General features: G+C 40.9%; 1 protein-coding gene across 1 annotated transcript in view; it reads right to left on the minus strand.

The window, feature by feature from the left end:
- The window catches only part of RpL7 (ribosomal protein L7), a 28,380-nt gene extending 9,797 nt beyond the window's left edge, over positions 1–18,583 (minus strand). Inside the window, exons 1-3 of the mRNA XM_070104646.1 lie at positions 18,433–18,583; positions 12,101–12,689; positions 2,048–2,223 (exon numbers count right to left, since the gene is read on the minus strand). Coding sequence (XP_069960747.1) covers positions 2,048–2,223; positions 12,101–12,689; positions 18,433–18,443 — 776 coding nt within the window. The 5' untranslated portion in view covers positions 18,444–18,583. The remainder of the gene's footprint in view (positions 1–2,047; positions 2,224–12,100; positions 12,690–18,432) is intronic.
- Positions 18,584–19,632: the final 1,049 nt, after the last annotated feature.

Consider the following 19,632-nt stretch of genomic DNA (forward strand, 5'->3'; position numbering starts at 1 on the left):
ATCTACTTTACAATATTTCTTATGGGAACAAATTCGGTCAGTACTGGCACCTGAACATACTTCTGGAGTGAAAAAATATCGTTAACTGGGGGTCCACTGTATTTTGAAAACCATTCAGATAATGTGCACTTTTAGGGGGTGATACAATTACTCTGCACATAGGTCAATTGTCTCTTTGTATGGTAATAAAGATTGCATTTAGCTTATAGCTTAAAAACCATGAAATGAAAATTAATGAAACTAAGGCTCAGGTCATTTCTGTTCAAAAATAAAGTTTGCTCCAAAGTTCTTCCCAGTTTACAAGAAAACTAACATATTACTACATATAAATGAACATGTGATTTTGACAACCTCTGCATCCCTATCTCTAAACCCAATGACTTTTTTTTATGCTGACACTGAATATGCACTTTTAATTTTGGGGCTTCCAAAGATTCTGAATTATTATATACAGTACAAACAAGACTAGGCATAAACTAGAAAATATTAGTTGATATTCCACTCGCATTAAGTGCAAAAGGGGCCTTATTTTGCACTCTCTCTATATTCTTCTTCCAAACTCTGATTACACTTCCCATTCCAAACTCATGGAAATGAAGTGTCTATAGGAAACAAGATGCTGTTGGAGTTTAAGCAACTAAATTTTTAAAATATACTCAGTAAACTAAATATATATTTTTTTTAAATCTAGAAAAACAGTGCCAAAACTAAATGGGGCAGTTGCAACAATGGACTGCAATTTACCCCTCAAGACCCAAAGTATCCTAAAGTTTTTTTTTTTTTTTTAATCTTTGGATCACCATGCATACTTGCCACTTGTTTCATGATTTTCTTTTATTCACCCAGTCAATCCTGAGATTAGATTTCCTTAGTAGCACCCAACTATCCAGACTATTGCTACCTGTGACCCCTAAGGCTTACAAGGCCATCACAACCTCAATAATCTGAAAGAATTTTTGTATCTCATCCACCTGTCTCGTAATACACCTCGTATTTGTACATTACCTGTGACATGCAAGTAACAAGCTACCTTCATCATCCAGTCAACCAAGATGGAATGAGGCACTCAAATGTTGACACTCCAGAGTACATTCCAAGCAATTTAGACAATTTACAGATGTAATGTAAGCAATGATATTTCACCTCTTGAAATACATTTTGTCAGCTTTAATAATTTAACTACAAGTGCCATTATTGGTTAAAAAGATAATTAATAGTTCAAAAGTTTCTAGCTTTCACATTTTAGAGCATGTAATTAATTCCCATTTTTTTTTTTTCAACATGTCGGCAGTCTCCCACCGAGGCAGGGTGACCCAATAAGAAAGAAAATCCCCCCCCAAAAATACTTTCATCATCATTCAACACTTTCACCTCACTCGCACATAATCACAGTTTTTGCAGAGGTGCCCAGAATACAACAGTTTAGAAGTATATACGTATAAAAATACACAATATATCCCTCCAAACTGCCAATATCCCAAACCCCTCCTTTAGAGTGCAGGCATTGTACTTCCCATTTCCAGGACTCAAGTCCGGTTATATAAAATAACTGGTTTCCCTGAATCCCTTCACAAAATATTACCCTGCTCACACTCCAACAGCTCGTCAGGTCCCAAATACCATTCGTCTCCATTCACTCCTATCTAACACGCTCGTGCATGCTTGCTGGAAGTCCAAACCCCTCGCCCACAACACCTCCTTTACCCCCTCCCTCCAACCTTCTCGAAGACGACCCCTACCCCGCCTTCCTTCCCCTACAGATTTATATGCTCTCCATTTATTATCTTCTCCTAAACAGTTCATGGAAACTTAAATCACCCGCTCTTGAAAAAAGATTTATATTAATCCACAATGTTACACTCACAAATAGTCCACTGAAATGGAAGAATGGTGAATGCAACACAGTACTGCATGGAACTCCACAAGCGTGTTGTACTCTGGTAATGGTGTGAAACATTCATTTTGCTACAAAAGTCACTCGCTATTTGTTTCGTCTTTGTGACATATATATTTAAAATGCTTCAAGCATATTTTAGAAAATACTCACCCCCTAATTCTGATGACAAAGGCCAACTTAGACTCAGCAGGAACAATCACAGAGCCCTCCTTCTTAGCCTCACGAATCAAGCCAATATTCTGCCTTTCAGCTACTCGATACTCCTTTATGTAGCTCTCAGCTCGGCGGAAGATATTGTGGCGCTTTGCCTTCAGGGCTCTCTTAACCTGTGATTAAATAAACAAACAATAAGTCACAAAAAATATTTGGACCACTGACACACAATGGTGTGGCTTCTGAACTGTGTGCCATTTGTGAAAGATTTAAGAGATATACATATATCATGCTTTGCAAGCTGAATTTGCTTATTCAGCTATATTTATTTTACCATACAAGCAGTATATCATGTATTTTTTTTAACACTGATCACCTCTCACCGAGGTAAGGTGGCCCTAAAAGTAACACTCCCACTTGTCATTGTCTTAATAGACATGCCAACATTATAGCTCAGATGCATCTCTAAACTGCAATGTCCTCACCTCCCCCTTCCGAGCACTGGCACTAATCAGCTTCCCTGAATCCTTTCAAAAAGTTACCTTGCTTACACTCCAACAGTATGTCAGAAACCACTTCCCTCTACTTAGTCCCATCTAACATGCTCACACATCTCTGTTTGATGTCAAAGTCCCTCACACACAAAACCTCTTTTACCCCATCCTTCCAACCTTTTCTAGGCATACCCCTTTCCCTCCTTTCCTCAACTGAAGATTTATGCACTGTCCAAGTTATCCTATTTTACTCCATCTCTCAATGTCCAAACCACAACAATCCCTCCTCAGCCAACTGGATAATACCGTTTGTAACCCCAATACTCATCTCCAAACTAAAAATTCTCTGCATAACATTTACACCACATATTGCTCACTGAGTATACCATGTAAAGTGTATAGTAGGGTCACCATTAAAAGAATTAGAGGTTAGATGGAGAGCAGAATTGCAGATGTACAAGGAGGCTTTAGAATGGGTAGAGAATGTGAAAATCAAGTGTTTACACTGAAGCATGTAAGTGAACAATACTTAGATAAAGGTAGGGAAGTTTCTGTTGCTTTTATGGATTTAGAAAAGGCATGTTAGGGTAGATAGGGGAGCAAGTTATTAATGGTTTAGTTTTTATGAGGATAGTTTGAGTGTAGGAGAAAGGGTAATTACTTTCCAGTAAAAGTAGGCCTGAGACAGGGATGCATAATGTCACCATGGTTGTTTAACACATTTATAGATGGGGTTGTAAGAGGTAAATGCTAGGGTGTTGGGGAGAGGGGTGGGATAAAATTATGCAGAATCAAATACAAAATGGGAGTAGACAGTGTGGGGTTAAATTATGGGGAATCTAATACAAAATGGAAGTTGACACAGTTGCTGTTTGCTGATGATATTGTGCTTTTGGGAGATTCTAAAGAAAAGTTGCAAAGGTTAGTGGACGAGTTTGGGAGGGTGTGTAAAAGTATAAAGTTGAAAGGGAGCATAGATAAGATTAAGGTGATGAGGGTATCAAATGATTTAGATAAAGAAAAATTGGAATCGCATTGGAGGTAGGAAGTATGGAACAAGTGAATGTTTTCAGATATCTGGGAGCTGACTTGTCAGCAGATGGGTTTATGAAGAATGAGGTTAACCACAAAAGTGATGAAGGAAAAAAGGCGAGTGGTGCATTGAAGTATGTGTAGACAAAAAACGTTATCCATGGAGGAAAAGAAGGGAATGTATTAGAGTATAGTGGTACCAACACTCTTTCAAGGGTGTGAAGCATGGGTTGTAAATGATGCAGTGAAGAGACGGCTATGGAGATGTCCTATCTAAGGGCAATGTGTGGTGTAAATAATATGCAGAGAATTGGTAGTGTGGAAATTAAAATGTGTGGAGTTACTAGAAGTATTAGTCAAGAGGGCTGAGGAGGGGTTGTTGATGTGGTTTGGTCATTTAGATAGAAAGAACAAAGTAGAATGACTTGGAGAGTGTATAAATCTGTAGAAGGCAGGCAGGGCAGGGGTTGACCTCAAAAAGGTTGGAGGGAGGGGTAAAAGAGGTTTTGTGAGCAAGGGGCTGGACTTCCAGGAAAACCAGTTAGCCAGACTTGAGTCCTGGTAATGGGAATTACAATGCCTGCACTTTAAAGGAGAGGTTTGGGATACTGACAGTTTGGAGGGATGTCTAAGCTGTTGTATCTGAGCACCTCTGCAAAGACAGTGATTGTATTAGTGGTGGTGAAAGTGTTGAATGATGATGAAAGTTTTTTCTTTCTTCTTGGGTCACCCTGTGTTGCAACCCTTGAATGGGTTACAATGATTATTATGTATATATGTAATGTATATTATCTTTTCATATAATTTTATATTGCTTATATTTGCGATAATAGCTAAATCGTAAATGTATGACTTTATATTATTATTTGACTTTTATATTGTTATTTAGCTTATGTTGTTAGGATGTATATAAAATGTGCTCAGTTAGTCTTGATTGTCAAACTACTGTAATTATCGCTTGTCGCTCGTTATACTGCCGGCTTCTGAGCTGCAGTTGTCCACGTAGCTATCACGTGATCGAGGGGGGGTGTCCTCACCTCTAGTGAAGTAGTCAGTCTGCTCGAGACTCGCTTGCTGGTTGGACAGCTTGTCTGTCTGACAGTCTGCTGGAGACTCGCTTGCTGGTTGGACAGCTTGTCTGTCTGACAGTCTGCTGGAGACTCGCTTGCTGGTTGGACAGCTTGTCTGTCTGACAGTCTGCTGGAGACTCGCTTGCTGGTTGGACAGATTGTCTGTCTCATTATTCTTGTTAGTTCTGTAGAACTTTGTTCACAGAACATTGTATAGACTTAGTGATTTTTGACGTTGTACTGAGGTTGTGTGTCACATAGACACTCTGAACATCTCAGGTCCTTAGCTATTGCTTCTGACCTAATTTTGTACTGGTTCCTGTGTATTGTCACAGTCACAGTTTTCTTATGCTGAACGAAGATTCAGTATTATGGGAGTGTTGTAACTTTTGTGGAGGATCTGCAGATGGTCCCTACTTAGTGTCGTTATATTATTTCCCAGTTCCTGATTCTGTGTCGCAGTCGCATATTGCATTGCTATTGGGCTTAGCATTCTTTGTTGTTCAAGCAGACTGTTCGGGTTGCCAGTCGGTCAAGAAGTTAGTTTATTTGAGGACTTTGTCAGTCACTTGTTTAAGTCTTATTCGAGTCTTGAGACATAGCTAACTACTTAAGAGCACTTACACGCATACACACACTTACTTGTATATATTTGTATTATGTTATTAAATGTTAATGTACCTGACGGTACTTAAGAATTATAAATGTGATACGTGCTTTCAGCACAATAATATTGAACTCGAGAGATTGATTTTATTTTGATTGCTGTAATTAATTTAATTTGATAATATACCTCTAGACAACTTATAGACTTAATAAATTTATTAAATTTTAATTTCTCTAGTTAGTAGCCTACCAGTTGTAATCCTAAAAAGCTATTGAACCATACTGAATTTTAATGGATAATTGGACAAGGATACTGACTACTTGTTACGAAAACCCAGTAACAGGCTGGATGCTAGAAGGGCAGTCCTTTCTAGTATTCACTGGAGATCTCTAAGCTTTTAGAATCGCGTTTTTTGTAACAAATGGGGGCCTGTCCGGGAGGCTCTTGATCCAAGGTGTTGCAGAAATTGTCCAGTTTGACATACTAGTAACTCTATGGTCAAACACTTTGAGTACTTTCCTAATCTGAAGACTTTGAGTTTAGTCTTGTACAACATACCAGGTGGATGTATGTACCTGACTGAGTCTCTTGATCCAAGGAGATGGAAATACTGTTTATGAGCTCTAGCTCTAAGACAACCAACACTAAAATTCCTATCAAGATTATAGTTTCCCATAATCATTCTCTCGTAGTACAATTATTTTCGTGATGTATGCTAAAGTGAAACAGTTAATTGATACTCTGACTTTGTCTGAGTTAAGTACATTAAAACTTCAGACGTGTTGGCAAGTAGCCAAATATCTCGGTGTGACGTATAACAGGAATTACACTGCAGAAACTGTCAGAGCATTAATTAAAGATATATTGTTTCCTGCTCATACAGAGATGTCTGATTCTGATTCTGATTCAGAAAGCCTAGTGTCACAATTAGGAAGTATGACTCTATTTGATGAAGAAAGAGCAACTAGAGCAGAAGTGAGCCTAGTGTCTGAGCCTAGTGTAGCTCAGTTCTCGCTCACTCCTTCCTTCACTGACACTATAGTACAGAGTATAGCTGTTAGTATGACACAGCCTAATACTAGTACAGTGTATGATACACCTGTATCTACTTATCGTAGACCAGATCTAGACACTCTAGAGACGGCTGGACCAAGTGTCCGACCTAAGGACCGTCCAGACCATGTTAATTTCCCTACTCCTCCATTACCCACTGGTCCTATCTCTCAGGAACAGTTTGTGAGGTTTGATGGAGAAAAATACATGTAAATTGTCAGCTGATAGTGTTTCTACCACAGTCAAGAATCTAGTTGTGTTACCAGTTACATTTCGTGAACAAGCCATTGATTTTGCTCACAATAGTCCCATAGGAGGACATTTGGGTGTCAAGAAGACACTCGGTAAACTGGCAAAACATTTTACTTGGCCAAAGATGAAGGAAACAGTAGCTGATCATGTGCGACGTTGCCACGTGTGTCAAGTGACAGGCAAGCCAGCGCACACACCTCCACCTGCGCCTCTCATTCCTATCACCGTGCATGGTGAACCATTCTCACGTCTTATTATTGATTGTGTTGGTCCTTTGCCTAGAACCAAACTAGGAAACCAATACTTATTTACTATTATGGACGCTGCAACACGCTATCCCGAAGCTATTCCTATGAGAAAAATTAATGCTCGTGCTATTGTGAGAGCGCTGATGAAATTTTTCTCCCAGGTTGGATTGCCACGAGAGATACAATCAGATCAGGGATCTAACTTCACTTCTAAGATCTTTCGAGAAGCATTATCCCACCTAGGAATAAAGTCTGTACTTTCAACCAGTTATCATCCACAGTCACAAGGGGCTCTAGAGAGATTTCATCAGACACTGAAGTCCATGATGAGAGCTTATTGTGAACATTTTTCTAGAGACTGGGATGAGGGTATACCTTTTCTTCTGTTCGCTATGAGAGAAAGTGAGCAAGAAAGTCTCGGATTTAGTCCGTTTGAATTAATATTCGGACACCAAGTGCGTGGTCCTCTTGCAGTGTTGAAAGACGTGTGGACAGGAAAATCAAATCCATCATTGAGTACTTCACCTTCATTAATGCAGCAACATTTGACAGCCGCTAGAGAGCTAGCTTCGAAAAACCTAGTTTCAGCCCAAGCTAGAATGAAGCAACATTATGACAAGCGTGCTGTCTCTCGTTCTTTTAAAGCAGGAGATAAGGTGATGGCTCGGAAATTAGTACCAGGTCATGCTCTACAAGCCAGGTATGATGGTCCCCTGGAAGTAGTGAAAAAGCTTAGCGACGTAAATTATTTGGTACGTACGCCTGGGAAAAAGAAATCTAATCATGTGTACCATGTTAACCAGCTTAAGGCATACTACGCTAGTCCTCTACCTACTACTTCTATTCTTCCTAGGACAGAGGAAGAAAACGTCAGTCTACCTGACATCTCTAGAGGTATAGAGGTGCGTTTAGAAAATTCTGTGACTCTACAGTCACTAGACGATTTTCTTAGTAACCTTGGGATTGATAAAGCTGGTGATGTTAAAAACATGATTTTGCATTTCCCTGAATTGTTCGGTGATGTTCCTAAACGTTGTACTCTGGGTGTACATGACGTTGATGTACAGGGAGCATCACCCATTAAGCAATCACCATATAGAATGAGTCCAACAAAGCATAAAGCACTGAGAGAAGAGGTTGATTTTCTGTTATCTCACGGACTTATTGAACGCAGTAAAAGTCCATGGGCATCTCCCTGTATTTTAGTGCCTAAACCTGACGGTAGTTTCAGGATGTGCACTGATTACAGGAAAGTGAACTCTGTCACCTTGCCTGATGGTTATCCTCTACCTCGCATTGACGACCTTATTGACCGTGTGTCAGGAGCCCAGTTTGTCAGCCGTTTAGATCTCTTACGAGGCTATTATCAAGTCCCGCTTACTGAACGTGCTCAAGAAATATCTGCTTTTACTGTTCAAGATGGATTGTTTAACTACCTCGTCACCCCTTTCGGCCTATGTAACGCGGCTTCTTCATTCCAACGTATAATGAACGAGTTGACCCACAACTTAGAAGGAGTAGAAGCCTACCTTGACGACTTAGTGGTGTACAGTGACGAGTGGGAACAGCACTTGACGCGTCTCAGAGCATTGTTTGAGAGACTGGCGCACTACAACTTCACTCACTGTTAACTTAGCTAAATGTAGTTTTGGTCAAGCCAAGATTACCTATCTAGGCTTTTGTATCGGCCAAGGTGAGGTTGCTCCTATTGAGGCTAAGGTTCGTGCAATTTCTGAATTTCCAGTGCCACAGGATAGGAAAGGAGTACAGAGATTCCTGGGTATGGCAGGATATTATCGCAGGTTCTGTCCAAACTTTTCTCAGATTGCAGCTCCTCTCACTGAGCTTACTAGTAGCAAAGTTCAGTTCACCTGGACTAGAGATTGTTCAGACTCGTTCAAAAGGTTGAAACGTTTGCTATCCTCTGCTCCTGTGTTGAGGAGTCCTAATTTCAATCTTCCATTCTTTTTACATATAGATGCGAGTGGCTATGCAGTGGGTGCTGTGCTGCTCCAACAGTCAACATCCACTGATATTCTCCATCCTATATGTTACTATTCATCTAAGCTTAAACGACACCAGAAAAATTATGCCACTATTGAGAAAGAGGCTCTAGCTCTTGTGGTGTCCTTGGAACATTTTGACGTGTATTTGGGCACTTCCCCATTTAAAATTAACGTTTTTTCTGACCACAATCCACTCACTTATATAAACACTATGAAGAGTAAGAATGCTAGGATCATGAGGTGGGCCCTCAGAATCCAACCTTATTCTATTAGTATAAAACACATAAGTGGTCATTGTAATGTAATTGCTGACGCTCTGTCTCGTCCTTAATAATTATCAGTTACATTAAATTAACGTAATTTTATGCCCAAATACGTTTTGTTACTTGCTATGTCAAATTCAGTAAAGTAACTTAATCCCTCCAGCCCATATTAACTATATATACTCATGTCATGTCTAATTATTATATTTATATATTCACAGTAATGTTGTGTGAGGAGGAGACAAGCTGAGTGTTGAGTGAGTAGTGTGGTGTGGGAGATGGTACTGCGTGACGCAACACTGTCCTGCCGCAGACCCCCCCCCCCTTCACTACACACCTTAAGCTGTTTCATACTCAGATGTTCATACTGCCTCGCATTCCACAACCACTACTTAAGAGTGGAATGCAGTCTCCTCTACTATGATCGAGCCTCAGTGCCCTGCTCGTCTATGCTATCCTGTCTCTACACTGATGTATATAACCACGAGTATGCAGAACGATACTGTGTACTGCCCTAGAACTAGGGGCATATCCTAGTGACGGACGCTGTGAAATTGTAGAGGTGCTTGGCACAAGAGAGAGACTCAGTAATATTTATAATATTATATAATATTGATATGAGTAATCAGAAATAATGTGAGACATTCATGCAACTCCTAGTGCGACCCTCTGTCGTGTTGGGGGGGGTGTTGCAACCCTTGAATGGGTTACAATGATTATTATGTATATATGTAATGTATATTATCTTTTCATATAATTTTATATTGCTTATATTTGCGATAATAGCTAAATCGTAAATGTATGACTTTATATTATTATTTGACTTTTATATTGTTATTTAGCTTATGTTGTTAGGATGTATATAAAATGTGCTCAGTTAGTCTTGATTGTCAAACTACTGTAATTATCGCTTGTCGCTCGTTATACTGCCGGCTTCTGAGCTGCAGTTGTCCACGTAGCTATCACGTGATCGAGGGGGGGTGTCCTCACCTCTAGTGAAGTAGTCAGTCTGCTCGAGACTCGCTTGCTGGTTGGACAGCTTGTCTGTCTGACAGTCTGCTGGAGACTCGCTTGCTGGTTGGACAGCTTGTCTGTCTGACAGTCTGCTGGAGACTCGCTTGCTGGTTGGACAGCTTGTCTGTCTGACAGTCTGCTGGAGACTCGCTTGCTGGTTGGACAGATTGTCTGTCTCATTATTCTTGTTAGTTCTGTAGAACTTTGTTCACAGAACATTGTATAGACTTAGTGATTTTTGACGTTGTACTGAGGTTGTGTGTCACATAGACACTCTGAACATCTCAGGTCCTTAGCTATTGCTTCTGACCTAATTTTGTACTGGTTCCTGTGTATTGTCACAGTCACAGTTTTCTTATGCTGAACGAAGATTCAGTATTATGGGAGTGTTGTAACTTTTGTGGAGGATCTGCAGATGGTCCCTACTTAGTGTCGTTATATTATTTCCCAGTTCCTGATTCTGTGTCGCAGTCGCATATTGCATTGCTATTGGGCTTAGCATTCTTTGTTGTTCAAGCAGACTGTTCGGGTTGCCAGTCGGTCAAGAAGTTAGTTTATTTGAGGACTTTGTCAGTCACTTGTTTAAGTCTTATTCGAGTCTTGAGACATAGCTAACTACTTAAGAGCACTTACACGCATACACACACTTACTTGTATATATTTGTATTATGTTATTAAATGTTAATGTACCTGACGGTACTTAAGAATTATAAATGTGATACGTGCTTTCAGCACAATAATATTGAACTCGAGAGATTGATTTTATTTTGATTGCTGTAATTAATTTAATTTGATAATATACCTCTAGACAACTTATAGACTTAATAAATTTATTAAATTTTAATTTCTCTAGTTAGTAGCCTACCAGTTGTAATCCTAAAAAGCTATTGAACCATACTGAATTTTAATGGATAATTGGACAAGGATACTGACTACTTGTTACGAAAACCCAGTAACAGGCTGGATGCTAGAAGGGCAGTCCTTTCTAGTATTCACTGGAGATCTCTAAGCTTTTAGAATCGCGTTTTTTGTAACACCCTGCCTCAGTGGAGAAAAAAAAAAAAAAAAAAAAATTACGCCATCCCAGTAATTGAAGCAGACCTAGTAAAGACCCATAAAACAGACTTGTCAAGGAGTAAGGGAGGAGCCAACCTTACCTGTGGAAAAAATGAAAGTTGAATATTTCTGCCAATTTAAGGCCACTTCCTGTCCAAAATCAACCAAAATCCTCTCTATTTCACCAATATGTCTTCCGGTCCATCAAATGACATCAAGAAACGGCCTAGAAATCCCTGAAAACTACTCTAGGAAATTCTATTTTAACCCAAAGTCAAGGTTAGAGGTTAGCTGATGCCATTGGGCACTTCATATAGCAGGATTTTGTTGTTATACTGTACACTCCCACCACAGACCTATTGTCTCATGTCTAAGGCCAAAATTTACTGGTTAGCTGATGCCATTGGACACTTCATATAGCAGGATTTTATTGTTATACTGTACACTCCCACCACAGACCTATTGTCTCATGTCTAAGGCCAAAATTTACTACTCAGAATATTTGAAGGAGCTATGATTAAGACACACAAGTGGAAAATGGTGAAAAGGTTAACGAACCTTCCCTCCAGTCCCCATCTAGTTTGCTAAGGAGGGGGCTGACTGTACTTCTGATAAACAAGACTGATTATCTCTCATTTACTTGTAGCAACTACTGTTGGGAGGGTTCTCGCAGAGTAGCAATGACATGAAATACACAGCAGCCTGATATGGGTGAGCACGTTACCCAAAAGTACCCATAGTACAAAAGTATTATGGGTACTTTTGTAAATGTTTTGGCTGTTTCAAGCAAGCTGATCTTAAACTCTAATAATAATAATAGTAATTACTTTCATGAGAAGTGCTAAATCTATAGGGTACAAAGTGCCTGAGGAATGGGTGGTAATCAAGATCTTTTCACCTTCATCAACATCTCCCCCTTGAAGGGATTCGTACCACATATCAAAGAAAAACTAACCTTGATTGCAGCATCAATTCTTTGCTTCCTTTCAGCAATCCTCTGTCTCCTGCGTTTCAAGAGGATCTCAGGCACTGCAGGAAGCTTGAATTTTGTAAGTGGTTTGCGTCTGAGCTTAGATGCTGCATCCTTCTTGGGTTTAGATACTGCCTCCTTGGGCTTGGCTGCTGCCTCCTTCTTGGGCTTGGCTGCTGCCTCCTCCTTGGGCTTGGCTGCTGCCTCCTCCTTGGGCTTGGCTGCTGCCTCCTCCTTGGGCTTGGCTGCTGCCTCCTTCTTGGGCTTGGCTGCTGCCTCCTTCTTGGGCTTGGCTGCTGCCTCCTTCTTGGGCTTGGCTGCTGCCTCCTTCTTGGGCTTGGCTGCTGCCTCCTTCTTGGGCTTGGGTTCTGGGGCTCCATCTGTTACCTTCTTGGGTTTGGGTACTCGGGCTTCACCAGGTGCCTTCCTGACCCTGCGTTTCCGGGGTTCGCCAGTTCCCGTCTTCGGCTTGGACTCTGTTGCCTTCTCGGCAGCTTCTTTGGGCTTAGGGTCAACAGGCTTCTTCTTCTTCCATCGCTGCCTCACCCGCGGGGCAGCAGCATCCTTGCTTTTGCTGAAAAAAATATAAATCCAAGAAATAATACCAAGACCTATAAATTATATTAACGGGGAAACTAGTGTATAAACTTTCAAGGGTCACATAGCTCATGGGGAACGAGGTAATGTGGTCTGATCCAAGGAGAAAGGCAAGTGCGATTCCTTATTCTATTGTGGGTGTATTTACATGTTACAAAGCATGTTTACATAATTCTGAAAAAATATCAGATGGATTAAGCAAAATGTCTATACAGTGGTCCCTCGTTTTTCATAATTAATCCGTTCCTGGATCCGTTACTATAAACGAAATTTACGATTTACGAATCAATTTTCCCCATAAGAAATAATGTAAATACAATTAATCCGTTCCTGACACCCAGAAGTATTAAAACAAAAAATTTTTTTTACATGAAATATACATGTAGTACATAAACAACACAATGGGAAATGATGAATGAAACATTAACAGCATAACACTTACCTTTATTGGAGATTCTTCTTAGTGTATGGGAGACTGGAGGAGGAAAGAGAGTGGATTGTTTATAGTTTGGAAGGGAAATCCCCTTCCAGCAACACCTCAGGTACCAATTGCTTTTCTGAGGTTGCTTCTCTTCTCTGTTTCTTAATGCCACTAGGACCACCTTGAGAGTCAATGGAGTCCTGTCTCGCAAAATAACTGTGGAGAGAGCTCTGTTTCTGGCATTTCTTTAACACTTCCCTAAAATGGCCCACATGTTGCCACTATGGCTTGCAACAACCTTGTCAGGGTTATGTTTCTCCATAAAGCTTTCCATCTTACCCCACATAGTAAAAATCTCTCTAATTTCTGAAGAAGGCACCTTTTTCCATCTCTCTTCCTCTTCCTCTGCAGCAAGATTCTGAGCTGCGATGTGTTGCTCTTCCTGCTGAAGCTCTTGCAGCTCCTCAGTGGTGAGCTCTTCGTTGTGGTCTTCCACCAATTCTTCCACATCCTCCAAACTCACATCCAACCCCATGGAACTCCCCAGTGCCACAATTGATTTTACAACAGACATAGGCTCATTAGGGTCAGTCCCAAATCCTTCAAAATCCCTCTTGTCGACACAATCTGGCCACAATTTTCTCCAGGCAGAGTTCAAAGACCTGGTAGTCACTCCCTCCCAAGCCATACCTATAAGGGTTATGCAATGGAGGATGCTGAAGTGTTCTCTCCAAAATTCCCTTAGGGTCAAGTGAGTGTCTGTGGTCACAGTCAAGCACCTGTGAAACATTGCTTCTGTGTAGAGTTTTTTAAAGTTTGCAATGACCTGCTGGTCCATGGGTTGGAGGAGAGGAGCGGTATTCGAGGGCAAGAACTTTACTGTGATGAACCCAAACTCCTCGAAAATTAGGTCATCCAAGTTTGGAGGATGAGCAGGTGCACTGTCCATTACTAGCAGGCACTTGAGATCCAATTTCTTTTCCAGGAGATACTCCTTCACACTAGGGCCAAACACTTCATTGAACCACTCGACGAAAATTTCCCTCGTGACCCATGCCTTATTATTAGATTTCCAAAACACACACAATTTACTCTTCATAACATTGTTTTTCCTGAACACACTGGGATTTTCAGAATGGTACACTAGTAATGGCTTCACTTTGAAATCCCCACTAGCATTAGCACAGAACATTAGCATCAGCCTGTCTTTCATAGGCTTGTGTCCTGGCACTGCCTTTTCCTCTTGTGTAATGAAGGTCCTCTTTGGCATTTTCTTCCAAAGGAGGCCTGTTTCATCACAACTGAACACTTGTTCAGGTTTCAGTCCTTCAGCCTCTATGTACTCCTGGAATTCATGCACATATTTTTCAGCCGCCTTGTGATCCGAACTGGCAGCCTCACCATGCCTTACCACACTGTGTATGCCAGTATGGTTCTTAAATCTCTCAAACCAGCCTTTGCTGGCCTTAAATTCACTCACATCACCACTATTTGCAGGCAATTTCTTTACCAAATCTTCATGCAACTGCCTAGCCTTTTCACAAATATCCGAGGTCATAAGAGTATCTCCTGCTAATTGTTTCTCATTTATCCACACCAATAATAACTTCTCAACCTCTTCCAGTACTGGTGATCTCATTTTTGTCAGCATAGTTACTCCCTTCGCAACAACAGCGTCCTTGATTTCCTTTTTCTTGGCCACTATGGAACATAAGGTTGTGTAGGGTTTCTTATACATCCTGGACAGTTTGGCCACACTTGTACCACTTTCATATTGTTCAATGATGGTTTTCTTAAATTCAATCGTATTTCTCACCTTTACCACAGGCTTGGCACTAGGAGCTTTCTTTGGAGCCATGGTAGCTTATTTAGTACGTACTTGTAAGCACTAAAATAAATGGAATATTATGAAATATTTCGCTGGAGCACGCGAGGGGACCTTCGCTCACTGGTAAACAATGCCAGACTGGCTGCCACCACGGCTCACGCCGTGGGTACGCGTCCCGGACGAACTACGGCTCGCGAGTCAACCTATGAAAAGCGAGTCCATGCTTATACAAAAAATACCCCTATGATTGGCGAAATTTACGATTGCTGGGAACTACGAAAAGCGAGGGACCACTGTATTAACATTTTATACATTTAATGCTCCTCAGTGATTATTACTGTGTTGTTGTTATTATTATCATTATTAATATGGCATCTTCAAGACTAATCAGACACTCTTAGTGATTTTAATGTGTACCTGCATGCCAGCACAGTAAGTTCATTTAGGTACAAGCACACAAGTATAATTATCAGAGTACAGTGGTACCTCAGGATACAAACTTAATTCGTTCCAGAAGGCTATTCGAGTGGCGATACCAAACGAATTTGTTTCCAAATGGAATAATGTAAATTAGTTTAATCCATTTCAGACCCCAGAAAACACACTTACAAAAGCACTTATATAAATATGCTTTGAGTTTTGAGCTGTTCGTATCCCGAGGTACCACTGTACATATAAAATATTAAATAACTTTAAAACTATTGAATTTTGGAGTTTCCAGACATAATGGAGTCGTGCTCACGGAGAATGTAAACAAACCGGGTGGCCCGTAGTAGACAGTCAGGTGAGAGGAGCCGTATAGTAAAAATTGGTCATAGCTTGAAATGTCCGTATTAGCGGAACACAATAAAGCAAAACGCCATAAAGCGGGGCCCTAATGTATGTACACATTTAAGGAGGCACTGACGTTATTTATATACTCATTGCAATACTGCAGTAGTCTCTATAAAAGATGTGACTAAGGAACAGATGAAATGTTTATTTAGTGAGAGTATGTCTACATTGTTTTACTGGACCCTATTTTCAAATTGACAATTGATGAATTTTGTGTGAAATTGGCCAAATTACTAATTTCTGATAACTTTACTCGTTCGTGGAAATAGGTAAATGGATGGTTTCTTGTACTCATTCGACAGACCAGAAGGAATACTAGCAAAATAGCTACGAGTTTGGTCAACTGGAACAATGGAATTGGCCAAAACCAGTGTAAATTGAGTGGAATCGCCAATGCGTCAATATCACCAAGATCACTAATTTTGCAAGGGCCCAATTCCATAAGCTTTCCAGCAAATTTCATACTCTTGGCTTCATTACCTTAGGTACTCATTTTACTGATGGGTGAAAATGGACAATCGATGTAAGGAAACACGCCCAATAATGCTTCCACCTTCGCCGGAAATTAAACCCGGACCCTCATCATGTGAAACAAAAGCATTTGCCACCAGGGAAGAATATAGGAAAGCACTGAAAGCTAAAACATTGTGAACTCTTAAAATAGGTTACGCAAGTACACGAGTGGGTGTTGGTGGGTGAGAGTTGGACCTGACTGGCCTGGGCTAGTAGGCGACTTGGGCTTGACTAGCACGAGCCAGTAGGCCTATGGTATACAAAATTGATCACAACCTAGAGCCAATCAAGCAAAACTGCTGACATTCGGAATCTGCAACACAAACTTGCCCTAAAATCGGATAATAAGTGTTGACCGGTGGCCTGGCTGGTAAAGCTCTTCCTTCACATACGGAGGACCTGGGTTCGATTCCCAGCAGAGTGGAAATATTTTGGCGCATTTCCTTACACCTGTTGTCTTGTTCACCTAGCAGCAAGTAGGTACCTGGGTGTTAGTCGACTGGTGTGGGTCGCATCCTGGGTGTTAGTCGACTGGTGTGGGGTCACATCCTGGGTGTTAGTCGACTGGTGGGTCACATCCAGGGTGTTAGTGGACTGGTGTGGGTCACATCCAGGGTGTTAGTGGACTGGTGTGGGTCACATCCTGGGTGTTAGTGGACTGGTGTGGGTCACATCCTGGGTGTTAGTGGACTGGTGTGGGTCACATCCTGGGTGTTAGTGGACTGGTGTGGGTCACATCCTGGGTGTTAGTGGACTGGTGTGGGTCACATCCTTGGTGTTAGTGGACTGGTGTGGGTCACATCCTGGGTGTTAGTGGACTGGTGTGGGTCACATCCTGGGTGTTAGTGGACTGGTGTGGGTCACATCCTGGGTGTTAGTGGACTGGTGTGGGTCACATCCTGGGTGTTAGTGGACTGGTGTGGGTCACATCGTGGGTGTTTTTGGACTGGTGTGTGGTCACATCCTGGGTGTTAGTGGACTGGTGTGGGTCACATCCTGGGTGTTAGTGGACTGGTGTGGGTCACATCCTGGGTGTTAGTGGACTGGTGTGGGTCACATCCTGGGTGTTAGTGGACTGGTGTGGGTCACATCCTGGGTGTTAGTGGACTGGTGTGGGTCACATCCTGGGTGTTAGTGGACTGGTGTGGGTCACATCCTGGGTGTTAGTGGACTGGTGTGGGTCACATCCTGGGTGTTAGTGGACTGGTGTGGGTCACATCCTGGGTGTTAGTGGACTGGTGTGGGTCACATCCTGGGTGTTAGTGGACTGGTGTGGGTCACATCCTGGGTGTTAGTGGACTGGTGTGGGTCACATCCTGGGTGTTAGTGGACTGGTGTGGGTCACATCCTGGGTGTTAGTGGACTGGTGTGGGTCACATCCTGGGTGTTAGTGGACTGGTGTGGGTCACATCCTGGGTGTTAGTGGACTGGTGTGGGTCACATCCTGGGTGTTAGTGGACTGGTGTGGGTCACATCCTGGGGGACAAGATTAAGGACCACAACGGAAATAAGCAAGACAGTCCTCGATGACGCACTTTCTTGGGTTATCCGGGTGGCTAACCCTCCGGGGTTAAAAATCCCAACAAAAATCTTAGTATATCGTTCCTTACATTATAAACTGCTTCATGAGGGACTGATCACCTAATCTTCCACTGTCTTGTGTATATAATCCTCCAGTCTTCAGACCGTGGCCATATATTGTAGTAATAAAGTGACTGGTGGGCGAAACGTCGACAAAATATAAAAAAACAGATGTTGCACATGTGTAATTTATTATCTGGTCGGTTATAATAATAACTACTCGTGCATATTATCTGAGCATAAGCTGTGAGCACGATGGGATGAGACATCCTATTCCTGGGATCAAGAGCCTCTTACCAGCATCCAGAGACGTACCTTGAGGGTTTAGAGAATATAATGCATACATGCAGCACACAAACCACCCAGGATATAAACAAAAACTTACCTCACATATCCCTCAAAATCTGAATCTAAATTAACCCCAAAACTATCTCACAGGACAGAGACATCACTAGAGAACATCCAGCATGCCACCCAGACATCACACTACCCAGGATGAAGCAAATAAACCCCGATAAAAGACAATAATGGCACATCACTCACTCCTCCTCCATGGCGGATGCACTGGAAAGACTGAAGGAGAGAGAATTGTGGGTAACAAATGGCGGTCGCCGGATTACCTCGCATTCTATCTGGATTTACAATTTATTCCCTCTTACGGTTCACTCACTGCATCTTTTTAGGTGAAATATTTAAAAATTAGTTAATACTTCAATACGTAAAATTTATTTAAGTGGTATTTTTTATATAATTAGGGAGAAATGTTAAATAATTTGTGTTCGTGTTCTTGTCAACACAAAGTTGGCGTTCGTGAACACTACTTATGAGAATCCGAATTAACCGAATTTACATCATATTCCTCAACATAAAAATATTTAAGTGATATTGGAACAAGTCCTGGACTTGAGTCCTGGAGATGGGAAGTACAGTGCCTGCACTCTGAAGGAGGGGTGTTAATGTTGCAGTTTAAAAACTGTAGTGTAAAGCACCCTTCTGGCAAGACAGTGATGGAGTGAATGATGGTGAAAGTTTTTCTTTTTCGGGCCACCCTGCCTTGGTGGGAATCGGCCGGTGTGATAATAAAAAAAAAAAAAATAATTATTAATAAAATAATTAGTAATAAAATAATAATAATAAAATAATAATAATAAAGTATGAATAAAACCATGATAATTATATAATGATAAAATATTAATAAAAATTAATTAATACAATTCTTGGCAAATTTTACAATAAATGATTTACATTTTACTGTATGTTATTTAATATAAATTTTAACAATAATGAAGTACAATCATTTAATAATAATAATAATAATAATAATAATAATAATAATAATACCACCACTACTACTACCACTACTACCACTACTACTACTGCTACTACTACTACTACTACTACTAGTGAACATCTAAATGTTACCTCACTAGTATTGCACCTCACTCTGAGCCTTTATATACCCTCAGTGTCCATGTATTGTTTGTAATGGCTTGATAAAGCTCCTGGAGAGCGAAACGTTGCCACAATAAATGTCACATTAGTTGCACTTGTGTCCTTTTACTTTACAATAATAAAGCAGACGAACATGTGAAAAAGAGTGTAAGCACATCCAGCTCACAACAGAAGCAACAGAGTTCGATCCCCAGCAAGGTTGAATGCCTTGTTTTTTATTATTATTTTATTTAAAACAATACAATACATTAAATAGATAAAAGAACACAATATCAATTCTTACACAGAATT

This window comes from Cherax quadricarinatus, chromosome 93 (assembly GCF_038502225.1).
Source record: "Cherax quadricarinatus isolate ZL_2023a chromosome 93, ASM3850222v1, whole genome shotgun sequence".
NCBI classification, from domain to species: Eukaryota; Metazoa; Arthropoda; class Malacostraca; order Decapoda; family Parastacidae; genus Cherax; species Cherax quadricarinatus.